Source organism: Anabas testudineus, chromosome 11 (genome assembly GCF_900324465.2).
Source record: "Anabas testudineus chromosome 11, fAnaTes1.2, whole genome shotgun sequence".
Lineage (NCBI taxonomy): Eukaryota > Metazoa > Chordata > Actinopteri > Anabantiformes > Anabantidae > Anabas > Anabas testudineus.
This window is the reverse complement of record NC_046620.1, coordinates 8,831,256-8,854,791: the sequence shown is the minus strand read 5'-3', so window position 1 is coordinate 8,854,791 and position 23,536 is coordinate 8,831,256. Positions and strand designations below refer to the sequence as shown.

At 38.4% G+C, this 23,536-nt stretch overlaps 2 protein-coding genes across 2 annotated transcripts; one reads left to right on the top strand and one right to left on the bottom strand.

Moving 5' to 3' along the window:
• The first annotated feature begins 762 nt into the window (after positions 1-762).
• LOC113154429 (uncharacterized protein C1orf43 homolog) lies at positions 763-4,327 on the top strand. Its single transcript, XM_026348634.1, has 7 exons — positions 763-1,144; positions 1,221-1,322; positions 1,436-1,544; positions 1,651-1,704; positions 1,808-1,974; positions 2,108-2,166; positions 2,990-4,327. Exons 1-7 carry the CDS (start codon positions 1,082-1,084, stop codon positions 3,195-3,197), a joined length of 762 nt encoding a protein of 253 aa, XP_026204419.1. The 5' UTR covers positions 763-1,081; the 3' UTR covers positions 3,198-4,327.
• Positions 3,684-19,586, bottom strand: tuft1b (tuftelin 1b). The gene is made up of 12 exons (XM_026348633.1): positions 19,328-19,586; positions 8,459-8,536; positions 8,256-8,354; positions 8,069-8,146; positions 7,808-7,870; positions 7,455-7,544; positions 6,751-6,861; positions 5,850-6,073; positions 5,510-5,615; positions 5,171-5,254; positions 4,838-4,932; positions 3,684-4,727 (listed from the first exon to the last, which is right to left on the bottom strand). The coding sequence occupies exons 1-12, from the start codon at positions 19,379-19,381 to the stop codon at positions 4,655-4,657; spliced, it is 1,155 nt and encodes a 384-aa protein (XP_026204418.1). The 5' UTR covers positions 19,382-19,586; the 3' UTR covers positions 3,684-4,654.
• Positions 19,587-23,536: the final 3,950 nt, after the last annotated feature.

Genomic DNA, 23,536 nt, shown 5'->3' with positions numbered 1-23,536 from the left:
GGCATAAATGTTCAATATTACAGTGAACAAGAGGGCTGGGGACATGAGATGCGTCTTTATAATGACTTGACTATAATAAAAAGATGAAGAGATGCCACGCGTTGTAGTAGGACGGGGAAAATAGCTAGTGAACAGATTCAATACGTTTATTGTTATTTTGTTTATTGACATTTTGCTAATTTATTTGTATGTTGTGTGTTAAATAAAATCAAAACTAAACAAACCTATCTTTGAACAAATACACTAGTTGTAGCCGCAGGTTACACAAATTAAACTTAACAGTGTGTTGTCCAAAAAAATGGTCAGTTCATTTGTCATTGCAGACGATATTTATACTAATATTTTTGCCTAATGTGACCTGTTTGGAGATGTTTGCATGCAAGGGATCAAATAATATTTTAAATATAACATACATATGTTACATTATTGTTATGGATCTGCAATTTGCAAGTTATTTGAAGAGCCCTATCATTAACTCAGTTAGGACGAGTTAAACATCAAATGACAACTGACGTACACTGTATGCATAAAATAAGAAATATGATTTTCTTCAAAATATATTCAGGTGTGTATAATCTACTACAGGTTTGGTGTTAAAGAGCGCTGCGCAACAATATGAGAAGTAATTGACCAACATTACTAAAAGTATAACATACTAAATATATCTACACGGTACAACAAACTGAGGATGATGTGAGAACATTTATTTATAAAGAAACAGAGAATAAAACGTGTTGATGCGAGTCGTCCGCGTTATTACGGTAAGTTGCAGCGTCACAGTCGTCGCCGCCTTTAAAGAAACGAGTTAGCACAAGCTAAAGTGCGTAGCGTTAATTAAATGCATGATGTTGCTGAATGAGAGGAGATTGATCACTGCGGCCAATATATAGTTTTTAACCTGAAAACACTTAAAGCTGCAGATTGATGATTACTGTGTTATTTGTGCGGAAGTGGTGATTCTTTTCCAAATGGACAACGAACTGTTAGCTGCCTAGCTAATGTAGCGTTAGCAACATAGTTTTTATGCTAGGCAGCATTAGCTAATCGACTTCTGGATAAATTGTACAGTCTGACAGATAACATGACAGATTCATCGCCATTATCGGGAGTTAATGTCGTCCTGGTCATGGCTTATGGAAGCTTGGTATGTAGGTTTGGTTACTAGCAAACAGACAAACTCCTGCTCATGTGATGATACTGACGTTTGTTTTTGTTTGCAGGTGTTTGTGTTGTTGTTTATCTTCGTCAAAAGACAAATCATGCGTTTCGCAATGAGATCCCGCCGGGGACCCCATGCACCTATCGGTCACAATGCACCTAAGGTACAGTCAGTGTCTGTCTGTCATAAGCTGGGTTACCTGTTGTGCTGCCAGATGTGCTGTTGGTGCAGGAGATCATGACATTGTGTGTATTTCCTTCGTGGATTCATTTACAGGGTTTGAGAGAGGAGATTGACTCCAGGCTGGCCAAAGTCCAGGAGATCCGTTTCGAGCCTCGTCTCCTTTCAGAAGAAGATGATAGGTTGAAGCATGGATCACAGATTAGTCAGTCACATTCCCATCACGTTTTGTTGGCACCTGAATCTCTTTTAATTGCATTTTGTCTTTATGTGCATACATGGTGTTGCAAAAAGCTGTTTGTATTTCATAGGTTGCTACAACTACCTGTACAGAATGAAGGCTTTGGATGCGATCCGTGACTCAGGTGAGAGATGCTCAAACTTAGCATCACCATGATGTTTTAGTTTAGTATTAGAGTTTCCTCTTTTCTAACCTTCACCTGTTGAACCTTCTCGTTTGGACCTCAGGAGTTCCTCTGCAGGAGATAAGCTGCAGTCCCAGTGCGTTTACTGGACGTAACTTCAGGAACTGGCTGCTGGAGTTGCGCAATTCCCACTCTCTGATCAAGAGCAGCCGCAGTGCTCTCATTGATCGTTTGCTTGAAGGGTACGACAGTGCTCGGCATGGGACTGGGGTGCGTACAGGTGTTTTTGTGTGTGACAATGATTGTTGATGAGAAGAGATTATAATAGAACATAATATGCTTAACTGTTCCCTCATTGGATGTTGTAACATGCTGCTGATTTGTTTTGAACTCTTTGTCCCAGGTGTTTGGAGAAGCAGAGTTTCTTGAATACCAGCAAGCTCTCAACGAACTCGCTGATGTGTAAGTGTTGCACTAGTTCAGTCTGCATTACTCACACCTAATTGCCTGCACATTTTTTAGTATTGGTACTAAAACAAGTAATGAAATGTGTCTCATAATAAGCTCAACAAATACAGATGTATGCAAAATTCTGTGCACCCTCAGGGAAATTACACACACTGCCTGACTGAGGGAAAAAAAAGTAATTACCTGGACTTCACTAAGCTAATAGCTAAGATCCTTCCACTGGATAGTTACTGCAGTAATTAATATGTTTCAGCTGGCAACACAATGAGGTCAGCTGAATACCTGTATGTACTTAATGATGAGATTTTTTTTCATCAGTGGAGTTTTTCTATTATATATTCTCCAAGACGACCATTTAAATTCTCAAACTGTTCAAACTTTGTGGTATCACCGAACACTGGTTGCTCTACACAACTGATCGAGGATGTGAAAATAAAGCTATGTATTGCCTACAAAGCTACAAAGGAAGGCTATAATAAGATATCAAAGCACTTCCAGCTTGTGTGAAAGTGAAACTGAAAAGACCTCAGTTTCAAAAAGTAGACCTCAAAGTCCACCATGAACCAATTGTATAAACACAGGCTGAAGCTTGGGGAACGGCCCGCACAGAAAATCTATGGGTAGATCTTAAACATGTATACCACACCTGCAAATCATTTTGAAGCACCTACTTGCACTCATGTTTTTCATGTTTATTACTGCTACCGTTATTAATAATATCCAGGGATGTAATTACTGCTGTTATTTGTGCATGTCTTCCATCTTCAATGGTAAAACGTTTTATATAGTTCATTTTCCCTCTTCTCACCTCCCACAGGGTGAAGGCCTATTCCAGCACCACCAGCCTGGACCAGCATCACCAGTCAGCAGCCAAGGACCTGACAGGCTCTCCTATCCGGAGTACTCCCTCCACCATCCAGGTCACCTACCTGCCTTCCACTGGCCAACGCAGCAAGAGGCCCAAACACTTCCTGGAGCTCAAAAGTTTCAAAGACAACTACAACACACTGGAGAGCACCCTGTGAAATGCTGCTGTTATGGACTCACTGTCAAAACCAAAGGCCTTTATTTTTATTTTGGACCTAATGAACGTGTTCAGATGACAAATATGATTGTAGCCAAGGTGGAAAGTTTATTACTGTCATTTTTGAAAGGCAGCAAGTCAATAGCAAGTCACCTGGATTCATTTGTATTCAAACGTGCATCAAAAGTAAAAATACCTTTTGATTCAGAGTTTGTACAGATGTAAGATATGATTTGTATGGACAACGGTAACTTATTTAATTTGATACTGTTTGATTTGTGTTTGTGTGAGCTGTACAGTTTGTGGTTTGAGATAAAACAAAAAACTTCACAAACCATTTATAGTATAGTCTCAATATGTCCACTAGGTGGAGGTAAAAGGATACGGAGTAGAGATGCAACAAGGTTAGATGTTAAAAATTTGATTTCTAAAATTTTAAAACAGTTCATCACTCTGAAAACCAAGTAAAGAAAATTAGTCAGATAGGTTAGATCAAGTTGTTTTATTGTAATTAAATAGAATTTGACAGTGTGCATTTAAAGTACACATTCTGAACTTCAGTGTCTCTACAACGTTCACATTAATTGGTTAATCAATTTATAAAAAAATGTTAATTCTGGATGGAAACAAAGTATTTTACAGAAAGAAACATGCAAACATTTGTCATAAACGTTATGTTATACAAAGAGTATGTTGAGGCAGCCCTTGGCAGCATAGGTAATTCAATTTTAATCAGTTTACACAATGCACCCTGTAACAAGAACTATCGAGCAAGTGTCAACAATCCAATATATTGAATAGCATTATCACTACAATTATTTTCCAACCAATCAAATATATTTAAGTTAAATCTTACGTCAACTGCATGTCTGCCACTGGCAGCGTGGTCCAGAGAACTGAGGACTTTGACCCTAAACCTGACGCTTAGGATGAAGATGCAGAAAACACTGAACACAATGAGACCATTTGTACATGTGTCCATGTCTTTATGTAACAGACATTAATAATAAGAGTTTTTAAACTTGACCTGCTCTTTATATTGACCTGTTAAAACCACTCGTTTTAGATTGTGCCTGGGAGACGAGAAGGTGGGAAACTTTACAACACTTCACTAAACTCTTTCTACTGTCACTGCATCTCGAAGACTGCGTCTATTTATATCATCTAAAGAGTTTAGTAAAAGTTATTGCATTGCATAGATCCAGCCTTGCTTCTTTTTTTAGGATTCCCCACTTATTTATATTCCTTGTCTAGATTGTGTTTGACACGGAGAAAGCCTGCGAAGAGATGCAGAGCGGCCTCAAAAGCAATTATTAGGTACTAATAAAAGACTGTGCTTTGTCACCATGAGGTCTGCCAGCTTTCTATTCACTGCAGAGCTACATATTACATACTGGTGGGTGGTTAAATATATATTTACAGTTTTACTTCTCATCACTCCTTTGGTTGACACACCATTTAGGACTTGATCTCGATGACTTTGATGAATGGCAGGGCCTTGTTGGATGGTGACGTTGGTGTGATCGGTTTACTGTACATGGGGAAATGAAGATCGGAAAATGAATGTTATGAGGTCCACTTTTATTGTAGCATGACTACTGTAAAATGAACAGAACCTACAAGTGCAAAGCGAGTGCTCACCTGTATACAACTTGTGGCTTGTTTTCAGTGGACGTCAGTGGTGGAGGGTCCTGGCCTGCCAGGAAGTACTCCATGTGGTCATGCATTTCTTTGTTCTGCAGACAGAAGAACTTCAGGGCATCAAAATGTGTGTATTTTAATGGCTTAGGAACACAATAGAAATCTATGGCCTCAGCGGAATAATATAATAATAGTCAAAATGTAAAAATACACTAAATTTAATGAATATATGTGAATATGAGAAACAAATTCAGTGATATCAGTAACAACTCTACATAAGAAGTGGATCCATTTCATATATTGTAACAAATGCTGGGATAGGAGGTTCCTGACCTCAGCTTCCAGGAAAGCCAGTTTCTCCTCCAGATCCCCGATGACACGATCTCTCTCTTGGAGAACCGTCCGGGAGTTCTGCAGCTATATTACACAACAAACAAACACAAACAAACAAACAACGTGAGCCGGTCTGGAGGAAAAACAGCTCACTTTTCCAACCGGAGCAGATGCAGCATCACTTATTCATGACAAGTGAGTTTCGTTTCACTCCACTTCCTCAAATCAATAACGTTTTATTTGTCTGCCTCCGCATTATCTAATTTCCTCATTAACGGCTTCCTGCCTTTTTGTGGGCACCAGAGACATCATTTCCAACCCGCTTGTGTGCATAAATACCTGTTCGATCATGTGGCGGACCTTCCTCTGGTGACTCATTACCATGTCGTCAAGGTGATGAATCTTTTCCTTCAGGACGGACACCTCTTTCTCCAGCTCTCCACACCTGCAAACACACATATAGAAGAAAATATATCAATCAATAAATGTTAATTATACAGTATATACAATGATATGATTTGTATTTTACACCCTTGGAAGAATTATGCCTACATTTAATCCAACTAACAAGTTGATACTTAGTATGTATTCTTCTTTATAAGTACATTAAAGACCTACTATATATTTAAATAACATAAGTAATGAGTTTCTCCTCATGATTTTGTGTTTTTAATGTCACCTTTGTGCTTTCTCCCCTCTTTCCTCCCTGTCTGCTTTGAGCTGCAGCAGCTCTGCCTCCCCTGCAGCCATCTTGTCTTTGAGGACGTTGTTCTCAATCTCCATGTTTCCCAGCAGCCTCCGCAGGTTCTCCACCTGCTGACCTCTCTCCTCTGACTGCTTTTCAGCTTTCTGCAGCCGCTCCGATTGTTCAGCCAGACGAGTGCGGTACTCGGTGGACTCCGCCTGCGATGGAAGCCAAAGAGTCAGGACTGATTTGGGATTTAATATTTAAGTACAGATAGATCCACCTTTAAAGAATGCTCTAAGTTAATTCCAACTTGGCTCTTAATAGCTTAAACCCTTTTTTCTCTTTATGATAACATGTTACACCCTGCAGTAATTTCTGAGATCTAGTGTGTTCAACACAGTATAATAAACTATGTTTAGAACCGGCCTTATATGCCCTTAAATGATCCTCCCACAATGCAATGCACAAAGGAAAAAGAATAGCTGAAATAATTGTGGTTGGTGCTAATATAACTTAAGCAACACCTCTAAATTGTTAAATTGGGAGTGGCTTTCTGAGGTCACAGTCAGGTATGTCAGGTTTGTATATGGTATACACTGTATTCAGTTGTAGTACAGAATTGGTACATAGCCATAGAGCTTGGTAATAGAGTTTTTAGCAATGTTGTTGACTTGTGGTTGAATCAACCATGGAAATTGAGAACACCTGTATTGCTGTGCACAACCTTTATGAGATGTATTAATTTCTCTTGCCATTGCTGAACTGTTCAGTTTCCAGTATGGGCTGGTAAAGGCCAACGAGGATGATTAAATTAACAGACAGCAGCAGCAGAAGAGTGAGTCATAGCTCAAAACAGGAAATCGTGTCATGTTACTCATCTTATGAGACAAACCTGCAGTTTCTCTCTCTCTTCCTGATGCCGCTTCTCCATCTCCTTCAGCTGTGCATAAAGACGCTTGGTTGCCTCCCTGAGATTTCCACTCTCCTCCTGATTATCCGTGACCTGAGAGTGCAGACAGACAGAAAGTGGCATGCTCTTAAGTCTTACTTAAACCTCAGGGCAAGTAAGAGAGGCTGCTTAAAACAAGCTTTTGCTATGTGTTTAAAAGGCTGTACCCTGAGGAAACAAGCGGGTGAGAAGACACTGGACGTCTGTTAGATTGTGTAGAGATAATCTTTTATCTTAGGTGCGAGAAATACTTTCCTCCCACAGACAAACAATGCATTATTTCTGTATAATTTGACACTATTTAGAAAGGAGGGTGGTGTAAATTGACCCTTCAGTCACTAAGTATTGATTGCCACAGTGTACACACATTCCCTTCCTGCTCTGACACTCCTTCCTTGGTAGATAAAGGTGTTGATATGAGGATATATAATGATGTGTCAGAATGTAAGTGAGCCCTTCCACTGTTTGTGGTTAGCTTTGTTGTTATCTACAAGGAACCTGGCACCATTTTCTCTGTGAGTGAGGTTTTCCATCTTGAATTCATTCAAACTAGTTTCAGATTAAAAATTCCTGTGGTTCATTCGTAAGAAACTGGTGCAAACACTTTTCTAAATATGCTATAGAAGGCTGAATTGTGATGAGCTTACATGAGCGTTTGACTCAGTGAGAGCAGCGTTTTCACTGGTGACAACAGGACGGCTGCCGGGCCTGGTGACTCTGAAGCCATTGGCTGGACACTGAGGAAGAGAACAGCAGCTGGTTAATGACGTTAGTGCTTTTAACTTGGAAAAACAGAGGCACATTTGCTTAGTTGGTACTCAAGTAACATTAAACTTACACCTGAAAGTAAGTCCTTAAACATCAACAACAAACCTGCAAGTTCGGATTATAAAATTTAGTTTTTAATATGATTATTTCCGTCCTTCTTTTGATTGACCAACCATTTAGTTGATTAATGTTTCAACTATATGTCTCTAATGCAGATACAGAGGGTGTGTACCTTGTTGTTGTTGTTCTGTCTGGCTGCCATCTGCTCCCTGAGAGTCCTCAGACAGTACCTCACCTAGGAATAAAAACAAATCATGCATTAAAATCCATTGTGTTGTACAGAAACACCACTACGTTCACATTAATCACCCTAACCACTCGGGTCTTAAAATGATCCCAAAACAAACACACACACTCCACTAGGTCAACGGTACGGTGACTCATTGTCTAAATATGGCTGCGGAAAGCCCAGCTCCTTTTGTAAGATCCTGACCTCTTGAATCTGCGTCACCTCGTCCGTCAGCATCCTGACACTTTGCTCCGGCTCTGGAGGAGCTTCACCAAGATAAACCTAGGTAAGACAGTGGTAGGTAGTGTTAGACCATACAGGTGAGTGTGGTTCACAGGCTCGTGAATGCACACAGCTGTATACAACACTTAGACAAAACAAGGTCGCTTACCTTGATGACTTCAACTTTTTCGCCTGTGGGAGGGATGAGTTTAAGCGTTTCCACCTGCTCTTCTGGTTTTTGTGGCAGCACCACTGCTATGCTGCTCTCCTAAATTCAGTAAAACAAAAAGGGAAATCCCACATTGTATAGTTGTACTTCTCTCAGTCAGTTAACATCATAGTGAAGCTTTTTTTTCTTCTTTCATTATGTACCGTTTTGTTTTTCCGCTCCGAGGTGTAGCCCGACTGATCCTGATCTTGAAGAATGCGTCTAAGCGGCCTGCATCGCTCCTGAAATGAAAGATGAGAGGATAAGAACTAGATGACTAAAGGGAGCAGCTGGGATTAGGAGAAAACCAGCCAATGAACAGAAAAGGAGAGGGGCGCGAAATAAAAGTCACCAGTGAGAAAGGGTGGGTGGAGCAGAGAAAGAGAGAGGGGTACTTTTTTTTTTATTTTACCATAAAACTTCCTCATTACTGAAGTTCCTCTGCGGAGGCCATGCAGTTAGACTGTGGAACCTAGCAACCGACCCCGAGGACACATTTCCACTAAATCCCCAGAGCCGAGTCTGGTGACTATGACCAAAACCTCACTGGAGAAAATGAAACCAGTCCAACTCAGTAAAGCCAAAAATACCAACTCTGAGTTCATTTGTGACTACTGAGTCACACTCAGCTCAACTTTGTCGCCTTGGTAACACAAACACATCATGTGGGAACTTTATTCATAATAGTTTAGCTAACAACAACATGTCCACATGCTAAAACTGTTCTATTCTGTATGTGTACTGCATTTGTCTTCTATTTAGTATGTATATATTAAATTTATATTGCATTGGCATATGTATTTTATCCAGTTCTGACAATATGTTTTCTATTTTGTACATATTTATAGTCTATTTATAGTTTATAGTCTGTTACAGTCTGGATGTATGTAGGTATTCTATTTGTTTTGTCTGTGTATGTTGTATTTTATTCAATATACTCAGTATGTATTCAGTTTTATTCCTTATGTATTCTACTGTTTTCTGTAGATAATAATTCTAGTCTCTATGTTCTGCGTTTAAATATTGCTTTCTAGTTTATGGGTCTGTGTATTCTATCACATAAGTATCTATTTTGTTCTATTTTGTGCTGGTCCATAAGTATGCGCACGCTTTTCTTTGTGTGTTGGTATAATATGAAGTACATGGTGTTTCTAGTTGTTTTTTTATTTGGCTGATTCATGATGATGATGACTCATTTTGTAAAATCTGCCTGAAATTCTTAATAGCTTTGTTGTTTGTTGATCACAAGTCGTGTTTGTCCTTTTTTGCCCAGTTAATGACATGCCATATTTTCCAGATTACATGGAGACACCCTGTTAATGACTGTGGGTTGTCTCTGGAAGTCTAGACTCTGTGCCTGTCATAACTATTTAGTCAAAGTTCACGTCCTAATTTAGTGTTATTGTTTTGTTTCTTTTAGCACTCTTTTGAACTAGAATGTGTAAGATCATCTGTTGAAAATGTTGTCACATACAAAGTACATAACTTTTCAATTTGCAGAACAGATTTACACATTTAATTGTAAGATATATTTGCATAATATGTAAGATACAACAGTCTAATGAATATTGAGTCAGAAACAATTTCTCACAGTAGACAGTGAACATATTATTAATGTAGGAGCACTTAAAGTCTAATACACAGCATATTATAGCAATTTTAATAAATAGATTACAGTTAAAAAACTTTAATTAACTTTCTTTAGCTCTTCTTACCTAGATCTTCTTACCATGCTAGATATTTCTACATATTGCAGAGCAACATTTGACCTTTTCCTAAAGCATAGAGATACTTGTTTTGACCATACTCCATAATCCTCCTTGACACACGCCTCTAGGTAAGAAGAGATATGGCTCCACAGTAATTTAGAAAAGAAAACAAACCAATCAGCTGAAAAAATACACTTCAGGTGGAGGTGGAGGATAAAGGTTCAGGTGTGGTTGAGTTATGTAAAGCAGTTATATTGCTTACAAGCAATTGTAAGCAATTTTTATTTAGTCATAACCCTAAATTGTACGTAATCATCCTCCAAGCAGTGTTACGGTATGTGTTTGTACTATATGTATACATTCATGTACAGCGCAGCGTCCTGCTGTTCTTGAGTACATAAAGCAAAGATTTGATCGATAGTGTCATTATTTGGAGCGGATGCCTTTGTGGTGATTGTATGGGTGCCATCATTAGTGGCCTTAATGAAGCTTTGTATGGGTGTCAGCTGCAAAGTAAATTACATAGCAACCAGATAAAAGACTGAGCTGTGCAAATGGCACATACTTTCATAGCCAAAAGCAAAAATAAACATAAGCAAAATGTCCTGTAGATGTTTGGAATGTAATTATCTTAATTTCTTTGTCTTAATCTGACTAATTTGGTAATTGATGGGAATCCTTAGTGAAACCCAGTAAAAGTATAATGGAAGCTGCTAATAAAAATGCAGAGTCAAGATATAGAAATAATTTGTTGGAAGATAATGGAGGCAAATAAGTTTTTAAGTTACTATAAAGTTACATGTGTCTCTTCTATACAACATAATTATGGTGTAGTCAGATATCAGGTGTTTGCATTTGCTACTGATCAGTGGCTTAATTCAGCAGTTTTTGTATTTTCAGTCAGAAAGGTATTTTTACAAGTTTCACAGGCAGGTGTGAATCCTGCTTAGTACATAAAACAAAAGAGAAACAGATGTTGTTTTCCAGTTTTAAATCATACTACAAGATGTCATCTTTCTTGTCGTATTTCATCTGTGCAGCATTTTCTACATTCACGTTTGTAAAAATTGCTGGAAGGTTCCACATTGCAACCTAGCACATCAGTGCAGAAACATTTTTAGAGTAACTGCTCCACGCTGTTGCAATTGTAAACTTTGTTAACCCACTTTAAATCCTGCGAGAATGACACGTGTGGTGCAGTGCAGTGATGATGAAGAGGCACTGACACATTCCCCACATACCACAGCCTGCAGTAATTACCTCAACAGTACATGATTAAGTGACACCACATGTGAACCTGTAATCCGACTGTTATATCTAGTGTGTATATGTTGTCTTGCTTACTTTAACAAGTACGCAAGAAAACTCAATGATACACACAGAAGAGTAAATAAAGTATCGCAAACAGAAGACATTATTTATAATAGCGATACCATCAAACGGAAAGAAGATATTATTTTAGACTTTAAATAAAGCCTTTTGCTTTATTTGGAGGTTACACCATGGCAATACTGCAATGCAGACAAACTTTAAATGCCAGTGCCTTATTTGTTTGCTGTCATCACACATTTTTTTATTTGTTACTTTATTGAACAAGTTGTGTAGTTTTCGAACTTACAAATAACTAAGCGTGGTTTGTTGTGTAAACCCCAGTTTTTAAAGAGTTAATAATTCAAACTAAGAAAAGGAACATAGTTGTGCAGTTGAGGAACACATTGTACCAGAGTCAGTAAATTCATTTACTGACTCTGTGTACTCTAAGGGACTGAATTCAACAGCAAACTTTCCTCATTGTTCACATTGCTTTCACTATTGTGAAACTTAATTAAAAAACAAGAATACAGACACACAGCAAGCTCCCACAGTCAAGGTTTTCTTGATGCACACTGAGTGAACTCTCAGAAATACATTTATTCAACTCAGCATTTTAAGTTTCAAGAACAACTCTTGTTTAGAAATCACTTCAGACAAAAAAAATGTATTCATTCTACTTTGAATTTTATATATATTTATGTATATATGTATTTCAAAATTTACCATAAAATGTATGATTTTATTAGCTTGGGTGCTTTTTGTTGTTTGTGTTTGCATGACAAACTTGACACATTGCGTGTGAATGAGTGGAAACAGCTTTAGAGTGCGTGCACTACGTTTGGATACACACAATAATGCATGGCTTAAAAGAACAAAGAAGGGCAACCAGCACGTCACATGTGGGCAACACATTTGGTTACTTGCGTAAGCAACCAGTTCTCTGCTTTGCAAATAAAGCACAGAACAAATGGTTTAGTTTGAATGGCACTTCTTTTGCGGAGCCTGAAAACCATCAGCGAGGAGACAGTTGACAGTGAGGCCAATATTTCATTCTGTGATCTGAGAGCGTGACAGCTTGAGGGCTTCTGTCTTCTGAAGACAGAGGGAGGAATTAGAGGCAGACACACCCTAGGAGGTGCTTAGTATACACAGAAACACAATGTTCTGCAACTCACCACATGCAATTGGATAAGTGGTTCTGTGGCACCAACTCCACCAATATGTACTGAAATTTTACATATTTACATTTTTAGTCTTGTGACTGGCAAGTGCATTGAAGCTTTAGGTGTTATATGCCAATGTGCCCTGTGACAAGTCATTTTTTATGTGCTAAGAAGCAGCGGCAACAAACACAAGACATATAGACTGCAGACTAAATAGATTCTAATGGGCTGGTGCAATAACAATCTGCTTAGTATCCAACAAATATCAGAAAAACAAGATGACTTCTTTATTATCCCTTGAAAATCCTACAGGGATGTGGTGCTGAGGACCATGGCAGCGCCCACAGCCAACAAATGATTATGAATGAAAGGGAGGTGTCTCATTACACGTCATATAGCTTGTACTTGTGATCATGTTCCAATGTGAAATTAAACACTGAATCATTGGATAATGTGGCTGTTTTGTTCTGTCCAATTTACTTTTGAGAAATTGTTCATTCCTGATGTAACAAGACTATCGTGCATCTACTGACAACAGGTTTAAGTTTAGAAAATGCATATAATGACTCTGCTTTATTTTTCTTCTGCTTTGTCCTTATCCATATTTTCTCTCTGCAGCATGGGCATGTGCAAACTTGGTTTTTGATATATATAATAAAGTCAGGCTTTAATCTGCTCTGTGCATGCAAAGCGCAATAAATATCGGCCTTCAGCATTGAGGGAAAGGGCTAGAAACTTCTGAGTGCTGCTCCTCTAGACTTGTCAGTGCAGCTCAGGGAATGCTTAACTTCCATGTTTATAAGCTGTCTGTCATCTAGTAGGATGAATCACTGACAAAAACAAAGAAAACAAAAGCTACAAAGCTAAGTGATATCTCTGATTGGCCTGTACCTCTTATATAAGAATACTTATTTTACCTTAGGGTTACAACCAGTCTGCAGGTTAAATGGATTTAATGAATATATGTTCAGTTGTTGTTCCATTACAGTTCATTGAGTCTCCCTCAGAGGTACGAATCTACGTTAACCAGATTCATATAAGTTTGACAAGATCAAGAAATAACAAATATCTTTCATAATGTTGATGTGTCATCAAATAAGTGCACTGCAATAAAGTGAGCTCAAACTGATTTGACATCTACTTGCAGAAAAAAGCAAAATGCAGAGGTGCAAATGAATTCTGGTAAAGAGTTTGACACTGGAGACACCTCTCCTTTCACAGTTCAGCTTTTAAGCTGAGCAGCAGCAGTCAGCCCTTCAGGGAGGGTCTGTTTTCTGTCTTTAGTGTCCTGTTTCACCGTATCAGACAATGGAGGAGGAGAGCAGAGCTGTGCTAAAGCTGCCATTTACTTATCTATTCCTGTGTTTGAACCCCTTAAGAAATTCAAAGTAAAGGGCACTAGGACTAGAGTACAAACTGAACAAAACACAGTGAGGTTGCAACTAATGTTATTCTATTGTTGAATAGAACTTGCTGATTGTCTTCTTGATTAAATGACTGCATGACAAGTTACTTAAATTATTAATCAGAGTAACACAACTAACTGATTATTAATTATCTGTTGATGTACCAGCTAAGAGGTTTCAGCTCTAAAACAGAAGTAGTTTTAAGCTTTAAGTTACATTTTCAAACCATCTTCAGGAGCAGGAATAGAGCATCAACATTTACTGATTTACAGATGACATCACTGCTGAGCATCCTCATACCATCAGTGACCGACAATCAATAGAGCACCAACCAATCCCAGCTATCAAGCAGCAAACGCCTCCATGACTGCTGGTTACTGATATTGGACATGATCTCACTGCTTCCATCAGCTGACTGATAGGCTGACTAAGACTGAGTAGAGATCCTTTACTGACTGAGTAAAGGATCGACCAGACACAGCTGTAAATCTGTGTGTTAAATGAACATGAACCCGATCGAGAAAGAAGGACCATAAGATATCATGTGAAGATTCAGAGACAGCAGATCAGTATTTGCAGCATCACAACAGTATCTGGAGCTCTGTCTTAAGTACCAACAGACTTCACAGCCCAGTGCGAAATCCATCCATCTCTGATTGCCGTCACAACAGGACAGGTTTACAGCCAGCAACACAGTCATTAAACACTTACAACATGGGAACTTGTTGATATGAGCAAATGTTGCTCCACACGTCACACGTGTTAATTCCAAACTTCTGCTTAATACCAACTTTATGTGTCATCAATACTACAAAACTGACACATGGGAGGTGGCTCTAAAATGTTTGAGGATGAACTCAGATCCACACAAAGTCGTACTGAACACGCTTGTATTTCCTTCATACTGTATAAATCATGCTAATCAAAATAAGCACTGAGTTTCTTGAATGTCCTTTGGCATTTGACTCTGTGTGGGAAATTACCTTTTTAGTTATCAGTATGACTATGTTTACTATGAAGACTCATGCCCAAATGAATCATTTAACTGAACACTTCATGGTAATTCATAAAACAGACAAAACAATAACCACATGTGACATCATGCTCGTCACACTCTGTAGGACAAATGCAAAACCCTTGACTTTATCGCACAAGATCACTCTGATATCTACCTGGGCGGATGAAGCTTTCCGGGATTCTTCACGATGATGTTCATGCAGCTGTGATCCAGACAGTCTGTGCGTGTCTGACTAAGTGCGTTGGAAGCCACGGCTGTCTTGCCTTTAATGGCGTGGGTGAGGCTCCACCAGCTGCCCAACCCTTTTTCCTGTGCACTATTCTCCACTAACAGCGCTACTGTGCCAGTGCAAGGAGGTATGCGGTTGTTTAGCACCAAATACACAATGGAAAGAACTGGAAGGATCTTTTCCACTGATTAGATTATACACAGTGCTATTCTGGACAAAGAAGTTTGCTGATGGTGAATCTGTACTGCAAATCATTTTAACAGCTGTGTATTGTACCTCTGATAATTACACTTTTTTTAACTGTTTAGTTGAACCATATGAAAACATACACTAATATATAACTTACTTTGGACAATAAACAACCGACAGATAAAACTGTGGAATGAAGAGGGCTTCATTTATTCTGCAAACGGTGACGGTGGAAGGTCGCAGCAGACCGAGGAATGTGTGATGTGAGTTATGAAAGAGATTAAAGAAGCGTCGTTATATAACAGTTACTCGCACGGCGAGTGTGTGACGTGTAAACAAAACTGTGCAAACAAACGTGAAATGCTGCACAGTCCAGATACCTGTGTGTTTTTCTATCTGATGAAATACTGAAACTGAAAAGTCACTGCTCTGCCTAGTTGTTAATGAGTGAATAGTTTTTTAGATGCACATATGCTTTAACAGATGCAACGATTATTTGAACTGTTTCAACACGTTTTTTCAAACATTGTGTGTTTTCTTTTTTTTATCAGGTTTTGTGTTTTGCATGTTTGTTTTTTTATTTAAAGATGAGCAGACGTCCAAGTTTGTGCAGGTCTAGTATGTATTGTATTAAATCCCATGGTATTTCTCAAACTACTTATATGTGTTTATAGTTTCTTATCTGTGTGTTGACATGTAAGCAATACTTTGTTTGCTGGTCCTCACGGTATCCTGTAGTGTTGACAAAAAGCATTCCAATGTAACAAAGCCACTTTAATAACATCCTTAAGTGAACCTTCCTACTCCTCCAAGCATGTTCACACGCACTGACAGAAAACACTAAGAAATGTCATTTGTCAAGATCAAAAACAAAATAATAAACTATTATATGTGTTTAAGTGGAATTAGTAAGCTGTAGGGCTACAGAGTGTGATGTAAAGGCTTTGTTTACAGTGCAATTACAGCAGCCAGAAAAAAAAACATTCCTCTGACTAAAGCGCCATTGAAACAATTCATAGAAACAGTCTGAACAAGTCAAGTTTATTTCTACACTGTCCTTATTATACTCTTATCAAAGGACATCATAGGAATTCATGGTATTATATAAATAAATAAAAAGAATCTCCTCTATGAACAAAGAAGAGATCTCAATCTGAATCCAAGAGCGCTCATCTAATTATTTGTTGGAGCCCATCAAATCTGTCAGTGGAGCCAAAACTGCTTTTGTAACATATTGTATGTGTATTTGTCTGGGCATGACTGTGTATTTCTTATCTTCCTGCCAGAAAACTGTATAAACAAATGATTTGTTTATTCAAGCCTCCAACATGGTGCACATGTGCCATTAGGACAAGACCAGGAGTGTCTCCACGTTGATAAGGAAGGAAGAGGAACCAAAATAGTGATGCGCTACGGAGTGGGCCACGGTATTCTAGTTAATAACAAACATACACTGCGTGATCTTCACCTGATGCAACAACTACTTACTACTAACAACAACTACTACTGTATGTCATAAAAGATTCTCAGTCATCCAGGTGATCAGATAAAGTTATCTGGAAGTTGAGTCATGTCACCAGCTCACCACGTGAGTTCAATTCTTGTTTAAATCACAGTCAGATTAAAAATTTGTCTTGCATTTAAAATCTACAAGACTAAATGTATCTGTGAAATGAATGCCATCAGACTAAAATACTGTTTATTCAAGTCACCATCATGGTGCGCATGCGTGCCACTTAAACAGGCGATAGATTTTGACAACAACAAGGAAGTTGTGATGAAAACAACTCACTGCCCATAAAAAGAAGATAATACATCTGACACGTCACTTAATAAGTTCCTAGGAACTACGTTCCACATTCAGGAATGCCAGCTATTTCATTTCTCACCCGATCAAAGCTGTAGAAGGTTGAAAAGTTACCGTCCAGCTATTTGATCTCATCACAGGTTCACGTCTGTTCGGAGCATTTATTCATTTGAACAAGCTGCAGTCTTCTTACACTCAGTTCAGTTAACAGAAATAAGTGTGATCTTCACTCAGCTAACAAAACCCTACAAGCAGCAATTCATCGAGACACGTTGTTAAGTAGCTGTTGGAGAGATTAGTGGAGTTATGTGCTGGTGGTTGGACAGTTGAATGGGGCTCAAGGAAGAAAGAGGAAGCAAAAGGGTCACGGTATTCAAGTTAATGACAAACATACACGGAGTGATGTTCATCTTATGCAACAATTACTAGTTTATGTCAATGATGATTCTCAGTCATCCAGGTGACCAACTTCTGGGTGATAAGTTCATCTGGAAGTTATCTGGAAGTTGAGTCATGTCACCAGATCACCACATGAGTTCAAATTGTTTAAATCACAACCAGATTAAAAATGAGACTTGAATTTAAAATATACTAAACGTATTAGTGCAATTAATGCAATTCATCTTTTTCATTGAAAAAGATGAAGTTGGCTGTTTGAGAATTTCTCAGCTACTGAAAAATGGTGAAACAAGTGGCTGCCATAGGAGACAATACTTCTAACTAATCAGTCACAACATTAAATGCCCCTGATGGTTTTAATGTTATGTTGACATGGGTCAGCATGGGCACTCTGACCTATGTGCAGCGATGGACCCTGTTTTCTGACACATGTCGATATTTGAACACACTGACCTCGATCCACCACAACGTTAAAACATCCAGGTGAATTTCATGTCGGCTGTGGCTGATATGAATAATATGATGTAAAATATGATGTAAAATATGACTCAAATATTGACTCAGACTTTTCAAAATGACTTATTTTAGCGCCGGAAGACATGATTTAGGCCAATATATTATTATTATTATAATATTAAATTTTGCAATGTTTAATCTTTCATTTGACATGTTATTGTTCGTGCCACTTTGGTAAACAGGCGTTAGATTTTGACAACAACAAGGAAGCTGTGATGAAAACAACTCACTGCCCATAAAAAGAAGATAATACATCTGACACGTCTTGTCACTTAATAAGTTCTTAGGAACTACGTTCCACGTTAGGAATGTCAGCTCCATTAATTTGTCACCTGATCAAAGCTGTAGAAGGTTGAAAAGTTACTGTTCAGCTATTTGATATCAGATCAAACAGCACTTGTCTGTTCGAAGCATCATTCATTTGAACAAGCTGCAGACTTCTTACACTCAGTTCAGTTAACAGAAATAAGTGTGATCTGCTAACAAAACCCCACAAGCAGCAATTCAATAACACAGGTTGTTAAGTAGCTGTTGGAGAGATTAGTGGAGTTATGTGCTGGTGGTTGGACAGTTGAATGGGGCTCAAGGAAGAAAGAGGAAGCAAAATTCAAGTTAATGACAAACATACACGGAGTGATGTTCATCTTATGCAACAACTACTAGTTTATGTCAGTGATGATTCTCAGTCATCCAGGTGACAGAGAGTCATGTCACCAGATCACCACATGAGTTCAAATCTTGTTTAAGTCACAGTCAGATTAAAAATGAGCCTTGAATTCAAAATATACTAAACGTATTTCTGCAATTAATGCCATCAGAGTAAAACACTGCAGCCAAAAGCAACTATTTCCACAGAGGGTGACTATAACATGACCCCCTAATATGACATGACATATAATTTACAGCATGCATGGACATATTGTATTGAAATGTGAGGCAGAAACAGTGGTGACTGATATTAATCTGTAGCACATGAGATGAGAAATTAGTTTCTGCTTTATCATAATTAAATATTGTTGTATAAAAAATATCACTCAAATATCAATATCATATTCAAATCTTCCAATATGAAGCTTGAATTTAGGATCAGATCAGTGAAACAGTGAAGTCCACATCACGTCTATCGCAAGTGTTAAACCATCTTTACGATCCTGGCATTGCTTTAATTAGCACCGCGGGCGATATAAACTGCGATCAAGCCTGTTTGAGAGGAATCACTGACTTAAACTGGGGAAATAATCTGTCAGAGATTCGTCTGTCCATTGATTTTAATGATCACTTACGTCGGGTCTGTGCTCTTTTCCGTGTTTCTCCGGCCGCGTCACTCCGCCGCTCATCTTCTCAGAGGAAAGTTAATCAAAGACACAAACGTGATAAAAAAAAAAAACAAGCTTTAGCCGTCGACAGTTTCTTAGTGAGATTGTTTCCTCGTCTTTTCACCTCCCTCGTCTGTTAGAGACACAAAGAGAAGTGAGGAGACACCTCTCGCTCTTCACTTCTCCGTCTGACCAGGTTGAGCCCTGCAGGTCTCCAACATGTCTGCACCTCTGTCAACTGGTTTGCCCTCAATCATACAACAGGATGTTGCCAAATATATCCACAGGAGATATTCACCAGGCCATTTTACTCTAACATGTATTTGCATTTTGCTTTCTTTATTAGGTTAATTATTATTATTACTATTAGTATTAGCCTATAGAATAAAGAAGTGTTAAACATCCCACAACATGTTTCATATTTCAAATTGTCCAGAGCAGCTACATTTACACTCTCTCCTCAGATTCATGAGGTAGTGACCGGGAATGGCTTTCAATTCACATGTGGGCTCATCAAGAGTTTATTTGTGATGTTTCTTGCCTTGTTATTGTGCTTTAGACCTTCAGCTGTGTTGTGCAGAGCAAGCGTGGCCACAAGGTCAATGCTACCACAACTGCTGTACAAATTCACATAATGGAAAGAAACGCCCAGTTAAGTAAAGAGAAGAGATAGTTCATCATTACTTTAAAAAAAAAGGTCAACTAATCCAATAAAAAATCTCAAGACTGTTTCCCCAATGCAGTTGTTAAATCAATCTAACGCTGGTTCTTATGAAGAATGTCCCAGGAAATGAAGACCAAGACCTACCTCTGCTGCAGAGGGTAAGTCTATTACCAGCATTAGAAATTTACAGCACCTCACCTTAAAGCCCACATAAAATATTTTAAGTGTCAGACATATTTCAACATCCACTTGTTCAAAGGAAACTGTGTGACTCAGGTGTATGAATTGCGGCAAACGTCCTTTTGGTTTGATGAGTCCAAAATGGAAATGTCTGGTTCTGTGCTGCACCAGATGACCTGGCCTCCACATTCATCCAATCTTAATCCACTTGAGATGGTTTGAGATGAGTTGGGTCTAAGGGGACTGAAGGAAAAGCAGCAGACGAGAACTCCAAGGTTGCTGCAAAACCATAACACGTGACTACGAGTTGACTCAGAGGATGCAAAGAGTGTGCAGAGGTCATCAAAGCTAAAGCTGGCTGCTTTAAAGACTCAAAAATATTAAATATATCCTGTCTTGTTTAACACATTTTGTTTACTACATCATTCCAGTGTCTTTAGTATTATAATTTATACAATGTTGAAAAATTAAAAGTAAAGCAAAAATAAACCAACTGGAGGAAAAGGTGTGTCTCTACTTTTAACTGTTTGTAAAACCTTTGCTGTTTGTATACTGGTCTAGTACCGTGCATGAACACATGTATTGTACATTTTAAATACCCTACATTATCTGGACTTGGTTATTTACTGCTGCTTGGACTTAAAAGTACTAATATATTGCCTCATAGCAGTTATAGTACATTCTGTAAATTCATGGTAAATGTGTTTTAATAAAAGTAAGTACATTAAATGAACAGGATGAAATAAACCTAACCTCAGAGAAGCTGGTGATCCCTCCATCCGGAAGACATTTGCTGTGAATCCTGCTGAACCACAGCATTTTGTCCTCTGTCAGCTGCCTGATCGTCTTCCAGATTGATCCCATCTGCTTTTTTTCTTCATCTTGTTTCAACACATACTTTGCAGCTTCTTCTCCATTTTGCAGTAAGTCATTTCTCTGTTAGTAACACTGCATCAGTAACACGATCTGCTTCCTCTCCACTGCAGCTGATTCTGTGTCAGATCTGTAAATAGGATATAGTCCTGTTCATTAACAATCACTGTCACATGTCGGTGGCTCCAGCGCCACTCACTGTGCCTGTGAGGCCCATGGTGGCATGTGCCTTTAACCTTTTGTGACATGTCTGACGAATCAGGCCTGAGAAAGTGTCTAAATTCAGCATTTGGCAGTGTAGCTGTGACAGTGTGAGAGTTCAGTGATCTCAGGGTCAAACAGTACTCCAAAGAGAGAGTTGTATCCAGTGTGAACGTTTTTCCATTGTTACTTATTTACAGAGAAGTGTAGCATAAAATGAAATGAAAGGCTGCCACAGAAAGATGAGAATCAAGTCCTTACATCAGGTAAAGCTGGATAAGCCTCCTTTATATTTTACTATAACGTTCCTCCCCTCTGGCTGACTTGTCATAATGTTTTACTTCATGGTTTCCGACATAATTCAAAATTATTTTAACTATTTGTTCCGTGACACCCAAATAAAAGTACTCACTTTGTACACATCACTGAAATACAACAGTATAGTACATTATCTACATTGTGTGAGACACCTATTAATATAAAAAGAGGGCCATAAATTCAAAAGGCACCTTTTTTGTTTAAAAAAAGAAAAAAGAAAAGCCCAGCCCAAAGTAAATATGCACTGGTTTTCTAAATGAATGGCTTTGTCGTAGTTAGACCAGTAGTCACCTCTGTATACAATAGGCTACACAAATATATATCACATTATTTCTTTTTAAAAAGGACTGAATGTTGTGATTTTCTGTTAAATAATCAATATTTTAGACAGTTGTGTTGTTGTTGTCTGCAGCCATGTAGTCTGTGCTGAGCTAACGTGCATTAGACTCACCTCTACGCCTCCTCTTTCCTTTGTTGAGTTTCATAGTAAGTGTTGCGCACTTCTGTGTTATCATTGCATTTCACAAGCAGAAACATGAAAGCTGCTGTTCACTTTCTCATACAGTACATCATTGGAAGCACATTCAAACCACTAATACTTTGAGTGTTGTAAATTATATGTTAAGCTACAGTAAAGCACATAATTTGTCGTTCACAGTGAAGCTCCATTCATGCCATGAACCGATTAACAAATCTACATCTAATACTTTTAAACCATTGAATTTTTGCATTGTGCCCAAAATATTACCCAGAAATTCACTGTTTAATTAACGTGTCACTGTATATTTAGTATTTGGTTAAGTTTAGCATTGAGAGTAAGACATGGGAGACAGTGAGCTAAGAAAGGAAACAAGTAGAGGTTGGAGGAGCCATGATTACAGCTTAATGTCTCCGGTAATTACAGTCAGCCAACTAAGGATTATAGACTCTGTGTCTCTGAGGGGAAAAAGCTCATCCAGCGCTATAAGAAGCACACTGGTGATTCACAGATTTGCAAACAACACAAGAGCTCATGTCTGAAAAGAGAATATAGATCTGAAAAGACATGTTTTATGTTTAAGAGAAAGTTTAATTCTACTTTCCACAGTTGCTGAATATGTACTAATGCAGTAATGCCCTCGGGTTTTCTACATAAATCACTCAAGACATATTGATTATGTGAGATTGTAATGTTGTTCTTGTATCTATAGTCTATGAAGCCCCCTTTGATAGTGAACCTCCAGGTCTGCTGAACTGGTTATCAGTGGTTTTGTAAGAGGAATAACTGTGAAACCTGCTGCACAGCCGCAAAAGCACCAGACCTTGATCATGTATTCTCTGTCTGCTTGGAAAGGTGTGAAGTTGCCTCAGGGTTATTTATATTTTAAATTGGTTTCTGATGCACAAAGTGTATGTTGTATAAAAGTTTCAGTGTGTAAAGGCTACTGTCAGTCCCTGTGCCGCCCTTTCATGGCGCATCATCCTACTGTCTTTTTTGCTTTTTTGTGTTTAGTGTTCTGTGTAATGGCTACCTCAACACTGGAATTTCCCTTTGAGATTAATAATGTAACTACCAATTATGATGTCACTTGTTGTTTTAGGGAAAACTATGATGGTGGGGTGTTGAATCTTCAAGGTACTTTTACACAGAAGTAGAAGTGATGCAGTGAAAGTTTAGTGGAGTAAAAATGGGATTAGACATGAATTAACTGGGACTGAGTTCACACCTGCAGGTAACTGGCACTCCTCCCATGGAGAAATCAGGCAAGTATGAGGCAAAGGCTGCACACCTGGGATTAGATGGTTCACGTGACCTATCATAGAGACAAGTCTTCACATCTTGGACAAGACATAAACCTCCCACAAAACAGTTTCAATTTAACAGATATCAGGTATAGCATGTGGATTTTTTGTCTCTCGTCTGCCATCCTGTGGTTATTATACAGTATCTAATGTGTTAT

Coding starts and splice junctions, on each gene's coding strand:
- tuft1b (XM_026348633.1), bottom strand. CDS start 19,381: ATGAGCGGCGGAGTGACGCGGCCGGAGAAACACGGAAAAGAGCACAGA. Junction 8,537..19,327: donor GAAAAGAGCACAGACCCGAC/GTAAGTGATCAT, acceptor CTTTCATTTCAG/GAGCGATGCAGGCCGCTTAG. Junction 5,255..5,509: donor TCCGCCACATGATCGAACAG/GTATTTATGCAC, acceptor TGTGTAATATAG/CTGCAGAACTCCCGGACGGT.
- LOC113154429 (XM_026348634.1), top strand. CDS start 1,082: ATGACAGATTCATCGCCATTATCGGGAGTTAATGTCGTCCTGGTCATG. Junction 1,145..1,220: donor TCATGGCTTATGGAAGCTTG/GTATGTAGGTTT, acceptor TTTTGTTTGCAG/GTGTTTGTGTTGTTGTTTAT. Junction 1,975..2,107: donor GTGCTCGGCATGGGACTGGG/GTGCGTACAGGT, acceptor TCTTTGTCCCAG/GTGTTTGGAGAAGCAGAGTT.